This window comes from Psilocybe cubensis, chromosome 4, assembly GCF_017499595.1.
Source record: "Psilocybe cubensis strain MGC-MH-2018 chromosome 4, whole genome shotgun sequence".
Taxonomy (NCBI): Eukaryota; Fungi; Basidiomycota; class Agaricomycetes; order Agaricales; family Agrocybaceae; genus Psilocybe; species Psilocybe cubensis.
The window spans coordinates 2,766,021-2,783,384 of record NC_063002.1 but is presented as its reverse complement, the minus strand read 5'-3'; the positions used below and the strand labels follow the sequence as shown (position 1 = coordinate 2,783,384).

General features: G+C 46.9%; 6 protein-coding genes across 6 annotated transcripts; all 6 read right to left on the bottom strand.

Annotated features, from left to right (window-relative positions):
• Positions 1-312: 312 nt before the first annotated feature.
• JR316_0005120 (ATP-dependent helicase rhp16) lies at positions 313-4,409 on the bottom strand (the record flags this gene model as incomplete). Its single annotated transcript, XM_047890884.1, has 23 exons — positions 313-318; positions 369-386; positions 446-472; positions 524-577; positions 633-727; positions 781-790; positions 842-954; positions 1,005-1,065; positions 1,122-1,388; positions 1,444-1,654; positions 1,712-1,733; positions 1,801-1,954; positions 2,007-2,129; positions 2,187-2,212; positions 2,267-2,326; positions 2,379-2,644; positions 2,697-2,725; positions 2,777-2,900; positions 2,954-3,022; positions 3,072-3,082; positions 3,136-3,342; positions 3,397-4,020; positions 4,074-4,409. The coding sequence occupies 23 exons, from the start codon at positions 4,407-4,409 to the stop codon at positions 313-315; spliced, it is 2,913 nt and encodes a 970-aa protein (XP_047750645.1).
• A 358-nt stretch (positions 4,410-4,767) lies between these two features.
• On the bottom strand, positions 4,768-6,105 carry JR316_0005119 (uncharacterized protein; the record flags this gene model as incomplete). Its single annotated transcript, XM_047890883.1, has 1 exon — positions 4,768-6,105. The coding sequence occupies one exon, from the start codon at positions 6,103-6,105 to the stop codon at positions 4,768-4,770; it is 1,338 nt and encodes a 445-aa protein (XP_047750644.1).
• A 116-nt stretch (positions 6,106-6,221) lies between these two features.
• Positions 6,222-7,795, bottom strand: JR316_0005118 (uncharacterized protein; the record flags this gene model as incomplete). Its single annotated transcript, XM_047890882.1, has 2 exons — positions 6,222-7,596; positions 7,725-7,795. The coding sequence occupies 2 exons, from the start codon at positions 7,793-7,795 to the stop codon at positions 6,222-6,224; spliced, it is 1,446 nt and encodes a 481-aa protein (XP_047750643.1).
• A 1,994-nt stretch (positions 7,796-9,789) lies between these two features.
• On the bottom strand, positions 9,790-13,034 carry JR316_0005117 (uncharacterized protein; the record flags this gene model as incomplete). Its single annotated transcript, XM_047890881.1, has 2 exons — positions 9,790-12,835; positions 12,964-13,034. 2 exons carry the CDS (start codon positions 13,032-13,034, stop codon positions 9,790-9,792), a joined length of 3,117 nt encoding a protein of 1,038 aa, XP_047750642.1.
• Positions 13,035-14,540: 1,506 nt separating this feature from the next.
• Positions 14,541-15,710, bottom strand: JR316_0005116 (uncharacterized protein; the record flags this gene model as incomplete). The annotated part of the gene is made up of 5 exons (XM_047890880.1): positions 14,541-14,578; positions 14,637-14,699; positions 14,890-15,170; positions 15,217-15,510; positions 15,631-15,710. The coding sequence occupies 5 exons, from the start codon at positions 15,708-15,710 to the stop codon at positions 14,541-14,543; spliced, it is 756 nt and encodes a 251-aa protein (XP_047750641.1).
• Positions 15,711-16,264: 554 nt separating this feature from the next.
• On the bottom strand, positions 16,265-17,308 carry JR316_0005115 (Non-histone chromosomal protein 6; the record flags this gene model as incomplete). The annotated part of the gene is made up of 5 exons (XM_047890879.1): positions 16,265-16,555; positions 16,635-16,754; positions 16,800-17,053; positions 17,103-17,216; positions 17,266-17,308. 5 exons carry the CDS (start codon positions 17,306-17,308, stop codon positions 16,265-16,267), a joined length of 822 nt encoding a protein of 273 aa, XP_047750640.1.
• Between the last annotated feature and the right edge of the window lie 56 nt (positions 17,309-17,364).

Genomic DNA, 17,364 nt, shown 5'->3' with positions numbered 1-17,364 from the left:
AAGACATCAAGGGCTACCTACAAACCGTACAAATGTAAGGCGCCAATCACACTCGATTGTTTTGTGCTTTCTTCGAACTCTTGGGAGTTGAAACCCCAGTACCCCGCATTTACCAAGAACAAACAAATAATAGTAAGAACGCATTCCGATTGTAAAGATACCGAGTATGACTGAGATAATTGGGATACAAATGAAAATTATGACACAATCCAAAGGATGCATAGAAGGGATATACATGTGGCAAAGAATAAATGATGGAAATGATAGTTAGACAAATTTTATACAAGGTATATGGTAAATGATGTTTCTGTTTTACAACTGAACAAAAAGTCAGTGGGTTGAAATACTAGATAATGAAGCCGACTTACTCTAAACAAGAAACCCAACTGATAAAACAAAACACAGAAGTTAGAGCATGAAAACCCACGGGCAAAGAAAGACATACATCTTCAGGGGTAAGGCGACCCATAGCCTGAATGTATTGTTCAGTATAAGTATAGGTAAAATTGGACCGGATACGCACAGAATCATCGGCTGACAATGTGGCATCAACCATGGCGCTCTTTTTCTCTTGGAGCTGCGATTGAAAAAGAATTATAGGCATGTTCATAATACAAGTATAAGTGCATTACCTGTACGATGCGACTCTCAATACTATCTTCCACGACAAGTTTGATGGCCTGAACGGGTCTGCGCTGGCCAAGACGATGAATACGATCCATAGCCTCTGTAATGACATCGATTCAACGCCAAGATGTGAATCTGATTGTTGAAACTTACGATATTCAACCTAGATACAAGTGAATAACACGTTTTGCATTGATACACGATTTGAACTTACCGCAGGATTCCACCAACTATCCATGAGATACACACGAGAAGCTTCGGTGAGATTTAGGGCAACACCTCCAGCCTTCAAACTGACGAGGAACACAGTGACGTCGACATTATTCACTGACGATTATTAATAACATCTTGGAATCCATTGCAGAGTTAAATCTTACTGAAATGCTTGATGGTAGCATCTCGAGCCTGTGGAGACATTGTACCTTCTAAACGACAAATCTAGAGAGAAATGAGTTAGCCCCGGAGTGACTAGTCCAAAAGAAGAATGATATTACATTAAAACCGGCTCGCTGCAACCTGTAGGCAATAAGATCCAGAAAGTTGACAAACTGGCTGAACACGAGACTCTTTGTTGTGGCATCTTTCAGGCGAAGATTGCTGAGCTCTTCCACCAAAGCTTCGATCTTGGTGGAAGAACGCCAGTTATCGAGGTTCAAACGACCAAGAATGCCTTGACGAACGTTGGCCATGTTTTCTTCAAGGACAAGCGCTGGTGCTTCAAGGTCAATTGTCAATGGCAAGTGACAGACTGGACAAGCAGGCTTCGGAATATCTGATTCAGATCATTCGTGGGGTGCAGATGATCAGAAAACCTACGTTGTCATCGTTGGCTATTTCCAGATACTGTTTGATGCATTCACGATCGAAAATATGTCTGCATTTAGCTTGAATAGCATCCTCCGCAATGTCATTGCAAATACGGCAAACGGTAGTGTCATCAGCTACATCAGCCACGAACTGAGTGGCGTTCGTCTTGCTCCGAAGGACAAGATCTGGATGACACGCCATCTGTCTCATTCGAGTGAGCCTGGTACCACAAGGATCAGAATGTCCCACATTCAATGAGAAATAAATGTGAACTCACAGACTAAAAATATTGGAGTAATCTGTACATGAGGAAAACAACATGAGCATTTTCAACCCAACAAGATTCAACAGAAGATGAATACGAACTATTCAAAACGGTTCCGTGATCAAGATACGTATTAAATTGTCGTTTTGCGTCCGAGAAGAGAGATAAATAAAGTTCCTTTTCTTCGGGGCTAAAATAATCACGTCGAACGAGCACAGTTCTCGGTGGTAAACCCAGATCGTCTGCTTTTTGGAGCTACGGATGAAATATCAGCAACTGTGGAAATTAAAAGGTTAGATTTTATGACTTTGGTTCTCCGAAGCATCATTCTATCCAATAGAATCTTGAGTTTCTTGAAAGCGTTCTTGCCAGGGCCAATCATGCCATGTTTTTGAATCGGTGTGAGAATTTCGGTATTCCAAAAACAAGTCTGTGGAGTGTGCGTTAGTTTAAACAATCCAAGCTTTTGGGACGAGAAGCGACAAACATGCTGCATGGGACTGTGTCCGCAATCTATAGGGACATTTAGAAGGATTATAGATGAGTGTATTTATAAGCGAAACACACCGTCACAGGATTTCTTGTCGCTGAAAGTCCAATGCAAGGATTTGCATTCACACAGCTTACCTAAAGGATGCGGGTCAATACACTACCGAGAATCATAAGAATGGGAACATACAAAAATAATATGAGAAAGGATCTCCTCCTAAGAATCGAACGAGACTGTAAAGTTCTCCGACACGATTTTGGAGAGGCGTTCCCGAAAGACACCACCTAAATTTAGATTTGAGTTCAAATGCTGCCTTTGCCGTGTTGGTTGATCGCTCTTTAATATTATGAGCTTCGTCTAAAACAACTCTGTTCCAGTCAACCTGATGTACAGGCGATTTCTCCTTGACAATTAAGCCTTTTCGTTTGAATCCACTGTGCTGCTTACGGAAGCAGCTAAAATCAAAGATGTTAGCGATTGATATTGAACAAGCCAACTCAAACGTACCTTTCGAGGACAGCATAAGTTGTTAACACCTAGAAAACGTCAGAACGAGAAAGAATTATAGAATCGATCAAAACACATACAACGTCGTACTTGGCTAATTCAGTCGCATCGGATTCACGAGAGCTCCCGTGCCATACAAGCACCTTCAAACCATCCGTATGGGCCTCAATTTCATTTCTCCACTGCATGATGGCCACGGTAGGGCTAAAACCTGATCAGCAAATGAACGTGTGAGAAAGAAACTCGTAGAAACTAACGCAACGACCAGGTTGGGTTTTGAACCGTCAGATACGAACAACGATATGATCTGAATAGTCTTCCCCATTCTGAGATTATGAATCAGCAGGGTGGTCATGCAACTATAAAAAATCATACCCCATTTCATCCTACGAGATATGTTAAAGGTATGACATAAACAAGACGGTATGAAAAGACTTACTGCTAACATACCACCGCTCCAAACACCCTTCTCTTGCTGTTTCATCCAATACAAACTTTCTTTTTGGAAGGGAAGTAATGTTAATTTGAGATTGGTAGGCTGTTCTGCTTTCTTGGGCTGAATGATGGGAATATCCTTTTCGAGATCACCCCAGACATCCCTCAATTCAGGGTGATTCCTGCGCAAAGCAAGGGACGTTCTCTCCGCCTAAAAGAAACGTTGATGTTGGCAAAAGAGGCGCTCAGGAATGCAAGGACTTACATGGGTCAATCTCCTGCCAAGCTCTTTCACAAGTGCACGTTCCTCTTTCTTGTTTGCAATGCGAGCATTGCGAAACGCCGAGCGTCGCTCCTTAGCTAGTTTCTTCAGTTCAGATAATGTCATGGACTTCTTTGAAGAAATCATCCTCGTCGGAGTTGAAGTAAAGAGTTCCTTTCCTTTTCCTTTCCCCTCGCTGGATAAAATGTCTGCTAATGGCTCATCTTCCGAAGAAAATTCATCTAAGTCGTCGCTGTCCAGTTCCTGGAAATTTTCGACCGTCTCAGCTTCTCGCTGACGTGCCAACCGACGCTCTGCAGCTGCAGCACGCAACATGGCGGCAGGGCTGGGGCCCGCGACACGATTCGAAGATGAGCCGGCACCGTTGGCTTGAGATGTTTGAAGTGACAGGCGCACTGCGTCATCGATCATAATCTCCTCGTCTTCTTCATCTGCATCAGATATCCTAAACTCTGAGTCACTTTCGTCCGATTCATCAATTTCCCGAGCTTCGTCTTCGTCGTATTCCAGGTCGCTATCTTCTGGTTCATTCTCACTGTCGGAGGACGGCCTTGCGGAGACAACATCTTTGGCCTTGCCCTTTCCCCTAGTCTTTGGAGTCTCTTTCTGTAAATATCATTCACGGAGATGGTCTACTTTTCATCAAAGAGCTTCCTAACCTGTAATTTTCCTTTGATTTTCGCAGTTGGGACTGCCACGTAAACTTGTTGGGTAACAGTAGCACTGCGTCTTCGTTTAGGCGCAGGGGCGACAGATATCGACTCTTCCTCATCGTCATTCTCAGTAAAGCGTTTGGCCCCCCTTTTGCTTCCTCGCGCACTTGCATTGCGCGTCTTGACAGGGACCAAATCTTCTTCAAGGTCAGAAGTCATAGGCGTTTCAGCCTCTGTCTTTATGGACTCAGCCCTAGAACTCAATGCTGGAGAAGGATTGGAAATGGAAGTCGCTGTTGAAGACGACAAAGCAATCCTCGCCGAAGAGCGAGTAGTCCTCATAATAAGAAGAGGCGGGAAAAAAGTCAATACTAGTAATGATGGGGGAAAGAACAAAGAACAAATTTCAGGGGTCCAACCGAAGAGGTGACTAATAAATGAGGATGTAACGTCACGGGACCGTGCAGTGCTGATGGTAACGCGCTATTATTGACGCGTCGAGTCATATTTAACACGGCATGACTGCTGTAAACCTAGTAGTACTTGGTCCAACGCCAACAGTTTGGAAAATTACATAGATGGTTACAAAAACATCAGAAAAATGAAATTAGGAAGAAACATTCGAGACATTGAATCCACAGGCGATACAGAATGCGCGTATAATTTTTATCCCAAAAAGAAAGAATTTTGTCTAACAAAGTTATGAAGAATCTGACCAGGAATTGGTGATACTAGATGCAATATCATCTCCAAGCGACCCAAGGTCAAAACCAGCACTGAAGGCGGAAGGATCTGTCTGATCTGTCGAAAAGCCCTGGGTAAGACCATTGACAAACCCGTTCAAACCCAAAGTATCAGTCTGAAAAGAGTCATCTCCCCCTAGAGAGGTATTGGCAAAAGACTGGACAAGATTATCCATTGTTCCACCGCTGCCTCCACCGGGCGAAGGTGTGTCGTAAAGAAGCCAAGTGTCATATACTAGAGGATTAGAAGCTGAACCTCCGGCGTTCAAAGGGGAGGTCAAATAGTTGGTGAACAATAACTGCTGTCCACCGTTGTTGAAAGCAGAGTTGATCACATCGGTTGGTGAGGATTGCTGTTGTTGACCATTTCCGTAAAAGACAGAGTTTAGCATAGTATCGGGCAATGGTGGCTGTTGTTGTCCCCCATTCCTAGAGTTGGGCATATCCGTAAAAGAAGGCTGCTGCTGCGATTGTTGTACACTCCCGTTAAATGCAGAGTTATTCATGTCAGTTAACAATGATTGTTGTGGCGGAATTTGTGGTACTCCACTATTATAAAGCAAGTTGGACATGTCGGTATCAGATGGTTGTTGTTGCTGTTGCTGTTGCTGCTGAACTTGCTGGTACATGTCCTGGATCTGGTCATACAGTTTCGTATACAGATTTTCACCTTGACCCCCATTGTTCTGCTGGGTGGGGCTGGTCTGAGGTTGACCACCGGCGGGAGAATTTTGCTGTTGGTGACCGCTATTTGAATAATGGTGCCCAGCGATCTGGGACGTATACACACCGGGGTGAATATCACCAGCAGAAACGTTGGCCTGAACTCCAAAGATCTGCGATTGTCCACCAGCGAGTTGATTAACAGGTGGGTGGCTCTGCCCCCCAGATGATACCGCAGGTCGCCCTCCTCCAATAGCGGCTAGTCTTCCGGGAGCAAACGTAGTTTCACCAGTGACGGACGAATACTGAACAAGTGTCTGAGGTACATTGTCAACAAATGTGTTTGGAGACTGATGCTGTTGCGGCTGGATTGCGCCGTTAGCGGCCTGGGTTTGCGGCTGGCTTGCCTGCAATTGTAGAGGTGCAAGATAAACTGGAACTTGCTGTTGCGCGGCTGACTGCGGTACATTTTGCTGTTGTCCTTGCTGCAACTGGTGGCCCTGCGCTACCAAATAGACCTGCTGCAAGACAGGCAAATAGGCACGTTGAGTTGTAGCCGCTGCCTGAATTTCCTGTTGAAAATTTTGAAGGGTTAACTGGTTTGCAATGGACTGATATTGGTTATTTGACATATTCTGTGAGGCAGCCGCCTGCGCAGCCGCTATCTGAGCCTGAGTCTGTGCCGCCTGAACTTGTACCCGTGCCTGCTGTTGCAACCTCTTCACCTCCGCAATCAACGCCGTATAATCTATAGGTGACTGGGAATTGGCTTATACGCCATGCTAGCCTTCATCTGTACAGCGTTGAGCTCCTGTTGTTGCTTTATCAAAGCATCAATAACTCCTTGATAATTTGCTTTGGGGTCTCCTTCTAAAACAGCTTGTAAGACTTTGGCCTGAATGGGGTTTTTCTTCTTCTCAAACATCCCTTTCCACATGAAAATTAATCTGCGATCGGTGATGAAATTTCCGACAGACCTCATAACTGTCGTCGGAATACCAGTGGCTTGAGATACAAAACCAGAAGCGGCCTCAATCGCCACTTTAGCGGCAATTTTGCCCATACTGTTTGCGAGTTGATTATTTGGGCGAGTCATGGCCGAATTGATTTGCAGATTGGATGTTGGGTTCGCAAACGTTGAGCCAGTGAATGTGGGAGAGGTGTTATTCAGAGGGGGAGGCCGCGGACCCATGACTCTTCCTGTCTGCGAAAAAAGGAAGGTAGGGAGAGATGGCGCCCCTGTATTACCAACAGACACCGCACCCGGTGAAGCGCCCATTTGGTTTACGTGGTTTGTAGCCATGTTGGTAAAATTGGTAGACTGGTTGCCCTGAGGTTGGACCTCAAATGCTACTGGATTTGTGGCTATAGTTGTATAATGGCGAGATCGATCGGGTTGGGACTGAGCAGTGGCCGCGACAGGATTTGTGGCAACTGTCGTAAAACTAGGGGGTTGACTGGGCAGTCGAGCGTGTGTGACCAAGGCCTGTGTTTGTTGAAACCCATTAACACAGGCAGGAACCTCATTACTGACCACATTATTTGGATTATGCCCAACTTGTCGCGTTTGCCCCGGAGCGAAAGTCTGTGAACGTTGGTGCACGTGTTGAAGATGGTCTGGCAAGGAGGACCACGGCTGAAGAGCTTGCGCTTGATGAAGCTGGTAATTAACATCATAGAGTGAGGGAGGAGTGAGTTTGGAAACATTATCATTAGCACCATTCCCAGAAGACATATTCCCCAAAGTTAGTTGTGCATTCGGTGCATTGTTTGCATGCGCTGACGGGTACAGGACTGACAATGTCACATGCGATTCATCTGAGGAATGAGGAGGTGCAGGCAACTGTCTCGACCCTGGAACTGGCTGAGGAATCGGCGCACATAAAGGCGGCGATGCAGAATTATCCTTCACCCAAATTACAGACGACGCTGTGGGCTGAGGAGACATATTTGCGAGCGGGACAGGGGATGAATGGGGGGATGGGGCAGCAGAGCTCTTAGAGCGAGAGTCTGATTCCAAGGATGACGAAGGCGACGCCGACTTTTGCTTGCCTGCCGGTGCGAGATCGGCAGGGTGGGTGAAGCTGACTTTAGGCGGCATGACATTCATCTGGACGTAGTACCTTGGGAAACGACAGCGTCAATGATTGCTTCTTTGCGTACATAAAAACGCTGCTTACCAGAGTTGCATCCTATAAGCATGCGCACTATGAGATTTTGCTAGCAGCTGAACAGTCACCGGAGTGCTCACGATGGTTCATAGTTCTGCACCCATCCCTCAGGGAGGGGTCTCGAATCTTGATTTTCAACAACAGTCTCCATCTCAAATTGATGTCTGTATTGTTATTAGCTTCTTTCCGGATAAAAGTCGACCAAGAGCGCTCACCAGAGAAAAGAGCAAAGCAGGGAAAGTTACAGCTAGACAGACACCTCAATACGGTTCTTCAAGTTGATATATGTACGCTTTCATTGGAATATGAAGATTAAAAAGGACCAAGAACAGATGTATCTGTCTTGCCCTGTCTGTCATGATGTTTCTGCGAACAGCAAGGCAATGTTACAGCATGCATAATGCATATGTTTGAATCCGCAGACATCAGTGGTGGGTAAATATCGCTGATGAACCCTTTTAACTCAAGGCAAGTTTCAAAATTTAGAACTAATCTTAACACGAAGAATAAAGAAGCGCACTTGGGGATATATTGCTGGGGCAATGGCCTTGCAACAACACAGATAATTTAATACGGTGATCGTTATATTTTGTTAATATTCCGTCGCTTCCTAGGGCTCACAGTTTGTAGCTTTGAACCATCTCGTCCTGCCAGGAACCGGAAAGAGTGGTGTGTGAAATCAGGAACTTTTTTAGCCAACATACCGCCGCCCAAATCCAATACCCAGCCAATACCCCATCCGGATTTAGTTTGCACCCGTGTAGTAATTTTAGGCGCCGAACCGCGAAAAGCGTTTGATAAACCACGTCTTGTCGTACGATGCTACTATGACGGCAGGAAGAGTTTACAAAGATGCTTTTGAGTTGGCACATTGGTGCAGGAATATGTTCAGATGATGATAATAATAGATGGCCAGAGAAAGATAGACAATTACAGAGGGCGCGAAGTTTGTTTGTTGATTGCTTTCTCACGGTTCCAGCGCGATGCTCTGAATCGCTTTGAATTCAATTTGAACACAATCCGATGAAGCTTCTCAGCGTATAGATAGCAAAAATAAGAACAAGGAAGACCATGGTCATCGATGATTGCTGAAGATGAGGCAGAGCTATGATAGATATAGACGCAACCTATGCACCTGGTATACTGTGAGAAAGATATGAGCTAAAGCGGTGGATGCAGATGGCCTTTAAATGCATAGGTTTTGCCATTGTAGCTACCAGCTAAAGGAGCAAGAATAAATGGGAGGGGAGAATAACAAGCCCAGAATAAAACACAACAACACCATTGATGATATGAATCGAAAGACTGGACAACAGAAGCTGGAAAACATGGGAAATAGCTCGTACAAAGGTCATCAGCAACTAAAAATGACTGCAAAATCAAGAGGAAAAGCAAGACTATAACTTCAAAATTGAACAGAGTCTAGCAAGCGGCAAAATTTCGCTTTACCAATCACGGCCACCGAAATCATCACCGAGTCCGTAATCTAAACAGAGAAAGCAGATAAGCCTAAGTGATCATTGTCTAAATTTCGGAAAACATATGGTGGAGTAAACCAGCACGCCTTACAAAGAACAAACGTAATGTCAGTTCGGGAAATCCTGAGGGCCAGGTCCTGGAAATATTCAATCTTGCTGACGTGCCAACTGACGCTCTGCAGCTGCAGTACGCAACATGGATGAAGTTCTGGGGCCCAAGGCGCGATTTGAACATGAACCTGCACCGTTGTTTTGAAATGTTTAAAGGTGACATGCACACTATACGTCATCGATCATAATCTCCTGGTCCTCTTTTTCTTCAAGTTCATTTACATCGGATATCCTAGATTCTAAGTCACTTTTGTCCGATTCAGCAATTTCCAGAGCTTCGTCTTCCTCATATTCCAGCTTATTGTCTTCTGGTTCATCTTACTATTATCACACTGTCGGAGGACGGCGTCGCGGAGACGACCGCATCGAGTCATGTTTACAGGCAGCGTGATTGGTCCAACGCCAGCACCTAGTTCTTTTATTTCGGAAAATGTAATAGGTTGTTACAGAAAAAGATTTCAAATAATAAAGAGACACCCAAAATAACCATGGAATCCACAAATAATACTATAAAACGTGAGCGAAGTTTCGAAAAGAAAGAATTTCTTCTAAAAATTCATGAAGAATCTGACCAGGAATTGGTGATACTAGATGCAATGCTATCTCCAAGCGACCCAAGGTCAAAACCAGCACTGAAGGCAGAAGGGTCTGTCTGATCAGTCGAAAAGCCCTGGGTAAGACCATTGACAAACCCGTTCAAACCCGAAGTATCAGTCTGCAAAGAGCCATTTCCCCCTAGAGAGGTATTTGCGAAGGACTGGACAAGATTGTCCATTATTCCACTGCTGCTTCCACCGGATGATGGGTCGTTGTACAGGAGCGAAGTATCATATACCGGAAGAGTAGAAGCTGAACCTCCGTTCAAAGCTGAATTCAAATAGTCGGTGAAGGATGGCTGCTGTCCGCCGTTGTTGAAAGCAGAGTTAATCATATCTGTCAGTGAGGGTTGCTGTAGTTGACCATTTCCATTAAGGACAGAGTTTAGCATATCGGGCAATGGTGGCTGTTGTTGTCCCCCATTCAAGGTAGAGTTGATCATATCCGTAAAAGAGGGCTGCTGCTGCGATTGTTGTGCATTCCCATTGAATGCAGAGTTAATCATATCAGTGAACGACGGTTGTTGTTGCGGACTTTGTTGTACTCCACCATTATAAAGCGAGTTGGACATGTCAGTATAAGATGGTTGTTGTTGCTGCTGCTGCTGCTGCTGAACTTGCTGGTACACGTCCTGGATCTGGTCATACAGTTTCGTATACGGGTTTTCACCTTGACCCCCATTGTTCTGCTGGGTGGGGCTGGTCTGAGGTTGACCACCGGCGGGAGAATTTTGCTGCTGGTGGCCGTTATTCGAAGGATGTTGCCCAGCGCTCTGAGACGTATGCGCACCGGAGTGAATTTGACCTGCAGAAACGTGGGGCGGAACTCCAGAGGTCTGCGGTTGTCCGCCAGCGAGTTGATTAACAGGTGCATGTATCTGTACACCAGGTGGGTGGCTCTGCCCCCCAGAGGATACCGCAGTTTGCCCTCCTCCAATGGCAGTCGGTCTTCCGGGAGCAAACGAAGTCCCACCAGTGACGGACAAATGCTGAACAGGCTTCTGAGGTACATTGGCAACAAATGTGTTCGGAGACTGATGCTGTTGCGGCTGAATTGTGCCGTTAGCGGCCTGGGTTTGCTGCTGACCTGCCTGTTGTTGTTGAGGTGCACCATGAACTTGAACTTGCTGTTGTGTGGCCGATTGAGACTGTGCCTGCGGTACATTTTGCTGTTGTCCTTGCTGCAACCCCCCACCCGGCAACTGTTGTCCCTGCGCTGCCAAATACGCCTGCAGGAGTGGTAAATACGCCGACTGATTCGTAGCCACTGCCTGAATTCCCTGCTGGGCGATTTGTTGGGTTAACTGGTTTGCAATTGACTGATATTGACTATTTAACGTGCTCTGCGAGGCAGCTGCCTGCGCAGCCGCGATCTGAGCCTGAGTCTGTGCCGCCTGAGCTTGTACCCGTGCCTGCTGTTGCAACCTCTGCACCTCCGCAATCAACGCCGGATAATCGACAGGTGACTGGGGAATTGGCTTATACGCCATACTAGCCTGCATCTGTATAGTGTTGAACTCCTGTTGTTGCTTTATCAAAGCATCAATAACTCCTTGATAGTTCGCATTGGGGTGTCCTTGTAAAACAGCTTGTAAATCGTTGTCTCCAATAGGTCCATTCTGCCTCGAAAACGCCCGTTTGAACATGGCAGTCACTCTTGGATCGGTGATTATATTTGAAACAGACCTCACAACTGTTGTGGGAATACCAGTGGCTTGCGATATTAAACCAGAAGCGGCCCCGACCGCCAATTTAGTGGCAATTTTACCCATGCTGTTTGTGAGTTGATTCTTTGGGCGAGCCACGGTTGAATTGATCTGTGGACTGAATGTAGGGTTCGCAAATGTTGTGCCAGTGAATGTGGGAGAGGTGTTATTCGGAGGGGACATCGGAGGGGAAGGCAGTGGACCCATGGCTCTTGCTGTCTGCGAAAAAGGGATGGTAGGGAGAGATTGCACCCCTGTATTACCAACAGACACCGCACCCGGTGAAGCGCCCATTTGGTTTACGTGGTTTGTGGCCATGTTGGTAAAATTGGTAGACTGGTTGCCCTGAGGTTGGGCCTCAAATGCTACTGGATTTGTGGCGATAGTTGTATAATGGCGAGATCGATTGGGTTGGGACTGTGCAGTGGACGCGACAGGATTTGTGGCAACCGTCGTAAAACTAGGGGATTGACTAGGCAGTCGAGCGTGTGTGACCAAGGCCGGTGTTTGTCGCAACCCATTAACAGGAATCTCATTACTGACCACATTATTCGGATTATGCCCAACTTGTCGCGTTTGCCCCGGAGCAAAGGTCTGTGAACGTTGGTGCGCGTGTTGAAAATGGTCTGGCACCGAAGACCCTGTCTGCAGAGATTGAGCTCGATGCAGCTGATAATTAGCATCATTGGGTAAAGGGGAAGTGGGTTTGGAAGTATTATCGTTAGCACCATTCCTAATAGACACATTTCCAAAAGTTGTTTGTACATTCGGCGAAGTGTTTGAATTCGTTTGCAGATATGGGGCCGGCGATGTTACAGGAGATTCATCTGAGGAATGAGGGGGCGTAGGCAACTGTCTCGACCCTGGGACTGGCCGAGGAATCGGTGCGCGTAACGGCGGCGATGCAGAAGTTTGCCCCACCCAATTGACAGACGACACGGGAGGAGGGGATGTCCTCATAAATCGCCTCTCGTCCATCTGCGCTTGCACCTGTGCTTGCGATGTCCCGGACGCCACAGCCAGGCTGGTCAGACCGGACGCGTTGATCATCGGCGGCATTGTCTTGTTCAAATAACTGGCATACAACTCCTGCGCAGAGGTACGTCCTTTGGGCTGAGGAGATACGTTCGCCAGCGGGACCGGGGATGAGTGGGGGGATGGGGCAGCGGAGGTCCCAGAGCGAGACTCTGACACCAAGGACGACGAAGGCGACGCCGACTTTTGCTTGCCTGCCGGTGCGAGATCGGCAGGGTGGGTGAAGCTGACTTTAGGCGGCATGACATTCATCTGGACGTAGTACCTTGGGAAACGACAGCGTCAATGATTGTTTCCTTGCGTACAGAGAAACGGTGCTTACCAGAGTTGCTTCCTATAGGCATCCACACTATGAGATTCTACTAGCAGCTGAACAGTCACCGGAGTACTCACGATGGTTCATAATTCTGCACCCATCCCTCAGGGAGGGCTCTCGAATCTTGATTTTCAACAACAGTCTCCATCTCAAATTGATGTCTGTAATGTTATTAGCTTCTTTCCAGATAATTTAAACAATCGACCAAGAGCGCGCTCACCAGAGAAAAAAGCAGCAGGGAAGGTTACAACTAGACAGACACGCCAATCCGTTTCTTTAAGTAAAGCTTGATACCCCCGCTGTCCATTATAACCCGCTTTCATCGAAGTATATCCCCCGGCAGATCATGAGATTAAAAAGGATCAAAGGACAGATGCCTATCTGTCTTGCCCTGTCCGTGATGATGTTCCTGTCCATGTCTCGCCGACAGCAAGGCAATGTTGCAGCCTGGTACATACAATTGAATCGGCAGTCTCTAGCCGGTCAATTGTCGATGATGAACCTGACCTGCTGTCAGCCTCAATCCTGAGATGCGAACAAGTATCCCTTTATCAAAACCAATCCATGTAAAAAGAGGCCTGAGTCTGCACTGGGATGAAAAGACATCACTGCCAACAAGCCTCTAGGACCACCAACAACTTTAAACTCAGTTTCAAGAATTAGAACTAAGTTTAACGTGATGAATAAGAAAGCACACTCGGGGATTTATCGACAGGCAAGCGTGGAGCGACACGGATGATTTAATGTTATCGTCACATTCCGTTAACATTCCGTCGCCTCCAGTTCCTACAAATTCGCCCTGCGCAGACCGCGCAAATAATCACGAAAGGTAGAGTCGGGGCTCACAGTTCGGAGCTTCAAGATTGACCTTCAAAAAAAAAACGCGCCAGGAACCGGGGGAGTGCTGTGTAAGATCATGTCCGCCAACATGCCGCCGCCCAAGACCCCATCCGGATTGATTAACGTTACAATTATAGCAAAGCAGCGCGATTTTAGGCGCCGAACAGAGAACAGTGTTTGATAAACCACGTCTAGATGTGCGATGTTACCATGACGGCAAGGAGAATTTGCAGAGATGCTATTGCGTTGGCGCATTGGTCCAGACGATGATGATAACAGATGGACAGACGAAGATTGACAACCTACACAGGTTGCATTGATGATTGCTTTCTCACGGTTCGCGATGCTTTGAATCACTTTGATATCAATTTCAACACAATCCCAAGTGTCTCAAACTAGAGATAGTAATGTAAGATGAAGGGCCAATGTCATAGATGATTGCTAAAGATGAGGCAGAGCTATGATGGATAAGGATGCAACCTATGCATACGACGGCACACTGTGAGAAAGATAGCTAAAGCGAGGGATGCAGATGGTCCTTAAAAATAAAGGCGTTGCAGTAGTAGGTATCAGCTAAATAAAGAAAGCAGCAAGAATAAATGGGAGGAGGAAATAACAAGCCCAGAATACAACACAACAGGTAGTACCATTGATGACATGAATCGATAGATTGGATAGATAGACAGAAACCGTGAAACAGAGAAAATAATTCGTACAACGGTCATCAGCAACTAAAAATGACCGCAAAAATCAAAGAGAAAAGCAAGACTATAACTTCAAAGTTGAACAGAGTCTAGCAAAGCGATATTTCGCTTTACCAATCACCGCCACCGAAATCATCACCTCCATAGTCTAAACGGAGAAAGCAGATAAGCCTAAGCGATCGTTGTCTAGATTTCGCAAAACATACCGTTGTCACCAATATCATCAATAGCGTCCGCAAGCAGCACTCCTCCAAGTAAACCAGCACCACCTAAAAAATAAACGTGATGTCAGTTCAGAGTAGTACAAACAAGGACATCGACACCGGAAAAAGAGAAAAATATAACACCAAGCATAGCCCAGAAGCCAGAACACAGACAATTCGAGGCAAGGACGCAATCCAGAAGCCCAAAGGACAGGAGTAGAAGAACAGGAGTCAGAAGACCAAGACAAGTACGTACCGGCCAACGCTAGCCCGCCCATTCCCATGCCGCCGCCAGATTTCTGCGGCCTTCCTTGCTGTTGCACATAGACGACCTGGGGTTGCTGCTGAGGGTACTGTTGAGGATATCCTCCACCGCCATATCCACCACCTCCACCTCCAAACCCGCCTCCACCACCACCGCTAATCTTGTTCTTTCCGAATAAGCTACCTAGCAGGCCTGTGTAGTACCTCCCATCAGTTTCATGCGAGATCAAAGCAGAAAGGAACCAGAAGCTTGCCTGTTTTTGTGCTTCCTCCCTGCTGTGGTTGTTGACTATACCCATAGTCTCTCTGATCGCCATACCCTCCACCTCCACCTCCATATGGAGGCTGCTGCTGCTGCTGCTGATATCCCCCGCCACCATATCCTCCATATCCACCTTGATTGTTATTATACCCATATCCACTGCCTCCTGGAGCGGATGGGAATCCTGGATTCGGTCCGTTGTTATTGTACGGCCCACCACCATTGTACCCGGAGTTGACCGGGGGTGGATTGGGAGGAGGTGCATATTGTGGCTGGGGTGCCGGGGGCGGGGGTCCGAGAGGATGTGTCCATGTCGTCACAGGCGGGTTAGCTTTGGTGTTCACATAAAACCTGTACCCATCTCAGTAAGCTACCGGTACAAACGTCGTAAACACACATACCAGGCTTTATAGCTATCCAATCCCATCTAAGTCAATCTAACGCGGATCCAGACGAGATAAGACCACATACTTGTTGTCAAACTGAGATATCCAACCATCGGGCAAAGTTCGCGTATCTGGATTAGTTTCGTATGGTGGAGGCGCAGACATGTCGTGTGTAATGGCAAGAGAGAAAGAAACGGTTGATAGGACGGTAAAAGCTTGGTAAAGGCTTATTATACAGGCTATTCTGCACAGGATCACGCAGTTTTTTGCCGGTTCGGCGTAATTGTCATCGTGATTCTTGTCCGCCCGAGAATTCAAAAAAGCTCATTACGAGGCTATGTTATTTAATGCTATCGTCATGCACTGAATTATGATTATCGGTGCCCAAGCCGGACCACCGCCAAGAAATAAAGAAAAAAATATGGGATGGTAGTAGGTCGGTGGACATATAAAACCTACAGTAATATAGAAACAGGATTGGTGAGACAGGCATTATATCAAAAGACGATAAAATAACGAAGCAACACAAGAGGATAAAATAAACAACAAAAAGAGAGAGAGACCAAACCAAAAAAAGCAAAGTGCAAAAAGTGCATTTTAGCTCCCACCTCCAGAGATGATTCCGAGTTTGCCAGCATCGCCGAGTTATCCTTCCTAATCTGATATCCGTCACGTACTGAGGAGTCGTGAAGTTTAAATAAAAATTGTTGTACAACCCACTATACTGTCATGCCCTTTTCTTTTTTGACTTTGGTTGCTGCTTTGGCTTGGGGCGACGCGGCTCGACGCTTCTTGTGAACTGGTTCTGGCTCCGACTCGTCGTCGCTCGAGTCGCTGTCGGGAGGGCGCTGCAAGATGGGTGCAGTGCTTTCGTCCTCATCCGATTCCTCTTCAGAAGAGGTGTCTGGGCTGCTTGGGGGCATCTGGTGTGCAGCAGGTGGGGAACGGGCCTTGACAGCCGGAGCGGGAGGAGCAGCGGGTTTCGGACCACGGGGCTTTGCCTTTTTGAGCTATTTGAATTGAATGAAGGCAGCGTCAGTAATGTGCACCAGGGCGCAAACAACAGGCATGAGGGACATGGATACGTACCGAGGCGGCGGCGGCAGCAGCAGCATTTGCGGCCTCTATCTCCTGCGGAGTGCGGTTGTCATATGCCTTTTTCTCCTCAGTATACTGGTCCTTCGCGGTCTGCATGGCCTTGTTGTACGCCTAGAAAAAGAGATGAGGACGAGTGGCAGGAGCAAAAAGACAAACGACGCGACTTGCCGCCTTTTGCTCCTCGGACATGTTTTTCCACTGGTCAGCGATCAGGGTGAGCAGATCCTGGTTTGAAAGGTTGGGATGCTGTTCCTTGAGCTCCTTGCGGACCTCATTCTGGAAGAGAATATAGGACGAAGGGGGACGCTTTGGGGCGTTGGGGTCCTTGGGCTTGGAGTTGCGCTTGCGCTTCTTGACACCATCCTCCTCTGGGGAGAGCTGGGCCCTGCGCTTTCCCTTTGCGGACTCGTCTGGGGACGCGATGAGACGCGTCAGGGAAGAATGGAGAGAAGCACGGACCATTGATAAAGTCAGCGAGCTCTGGAGAATACTCAGCGTCTGCGAGCTGCTTGGCAAAGTGCTCTGCGATGTGGGCACAGCTGCGCAGAGAGTCTGCGACGGCGTGGAGACTGGCTGTGAACTGGAGGGAGATGAGCAAGGGAGGGAGAAGAAAAGAGAAAACGTGCCTCTGTGCGGGAGCGCTCAAAGTTGGCAAGAGCGGACATTGCGAAAACAAAAGCAACTAGACTGATCTTTTTTTCTTTTCTTTTCTTTTGTTGTA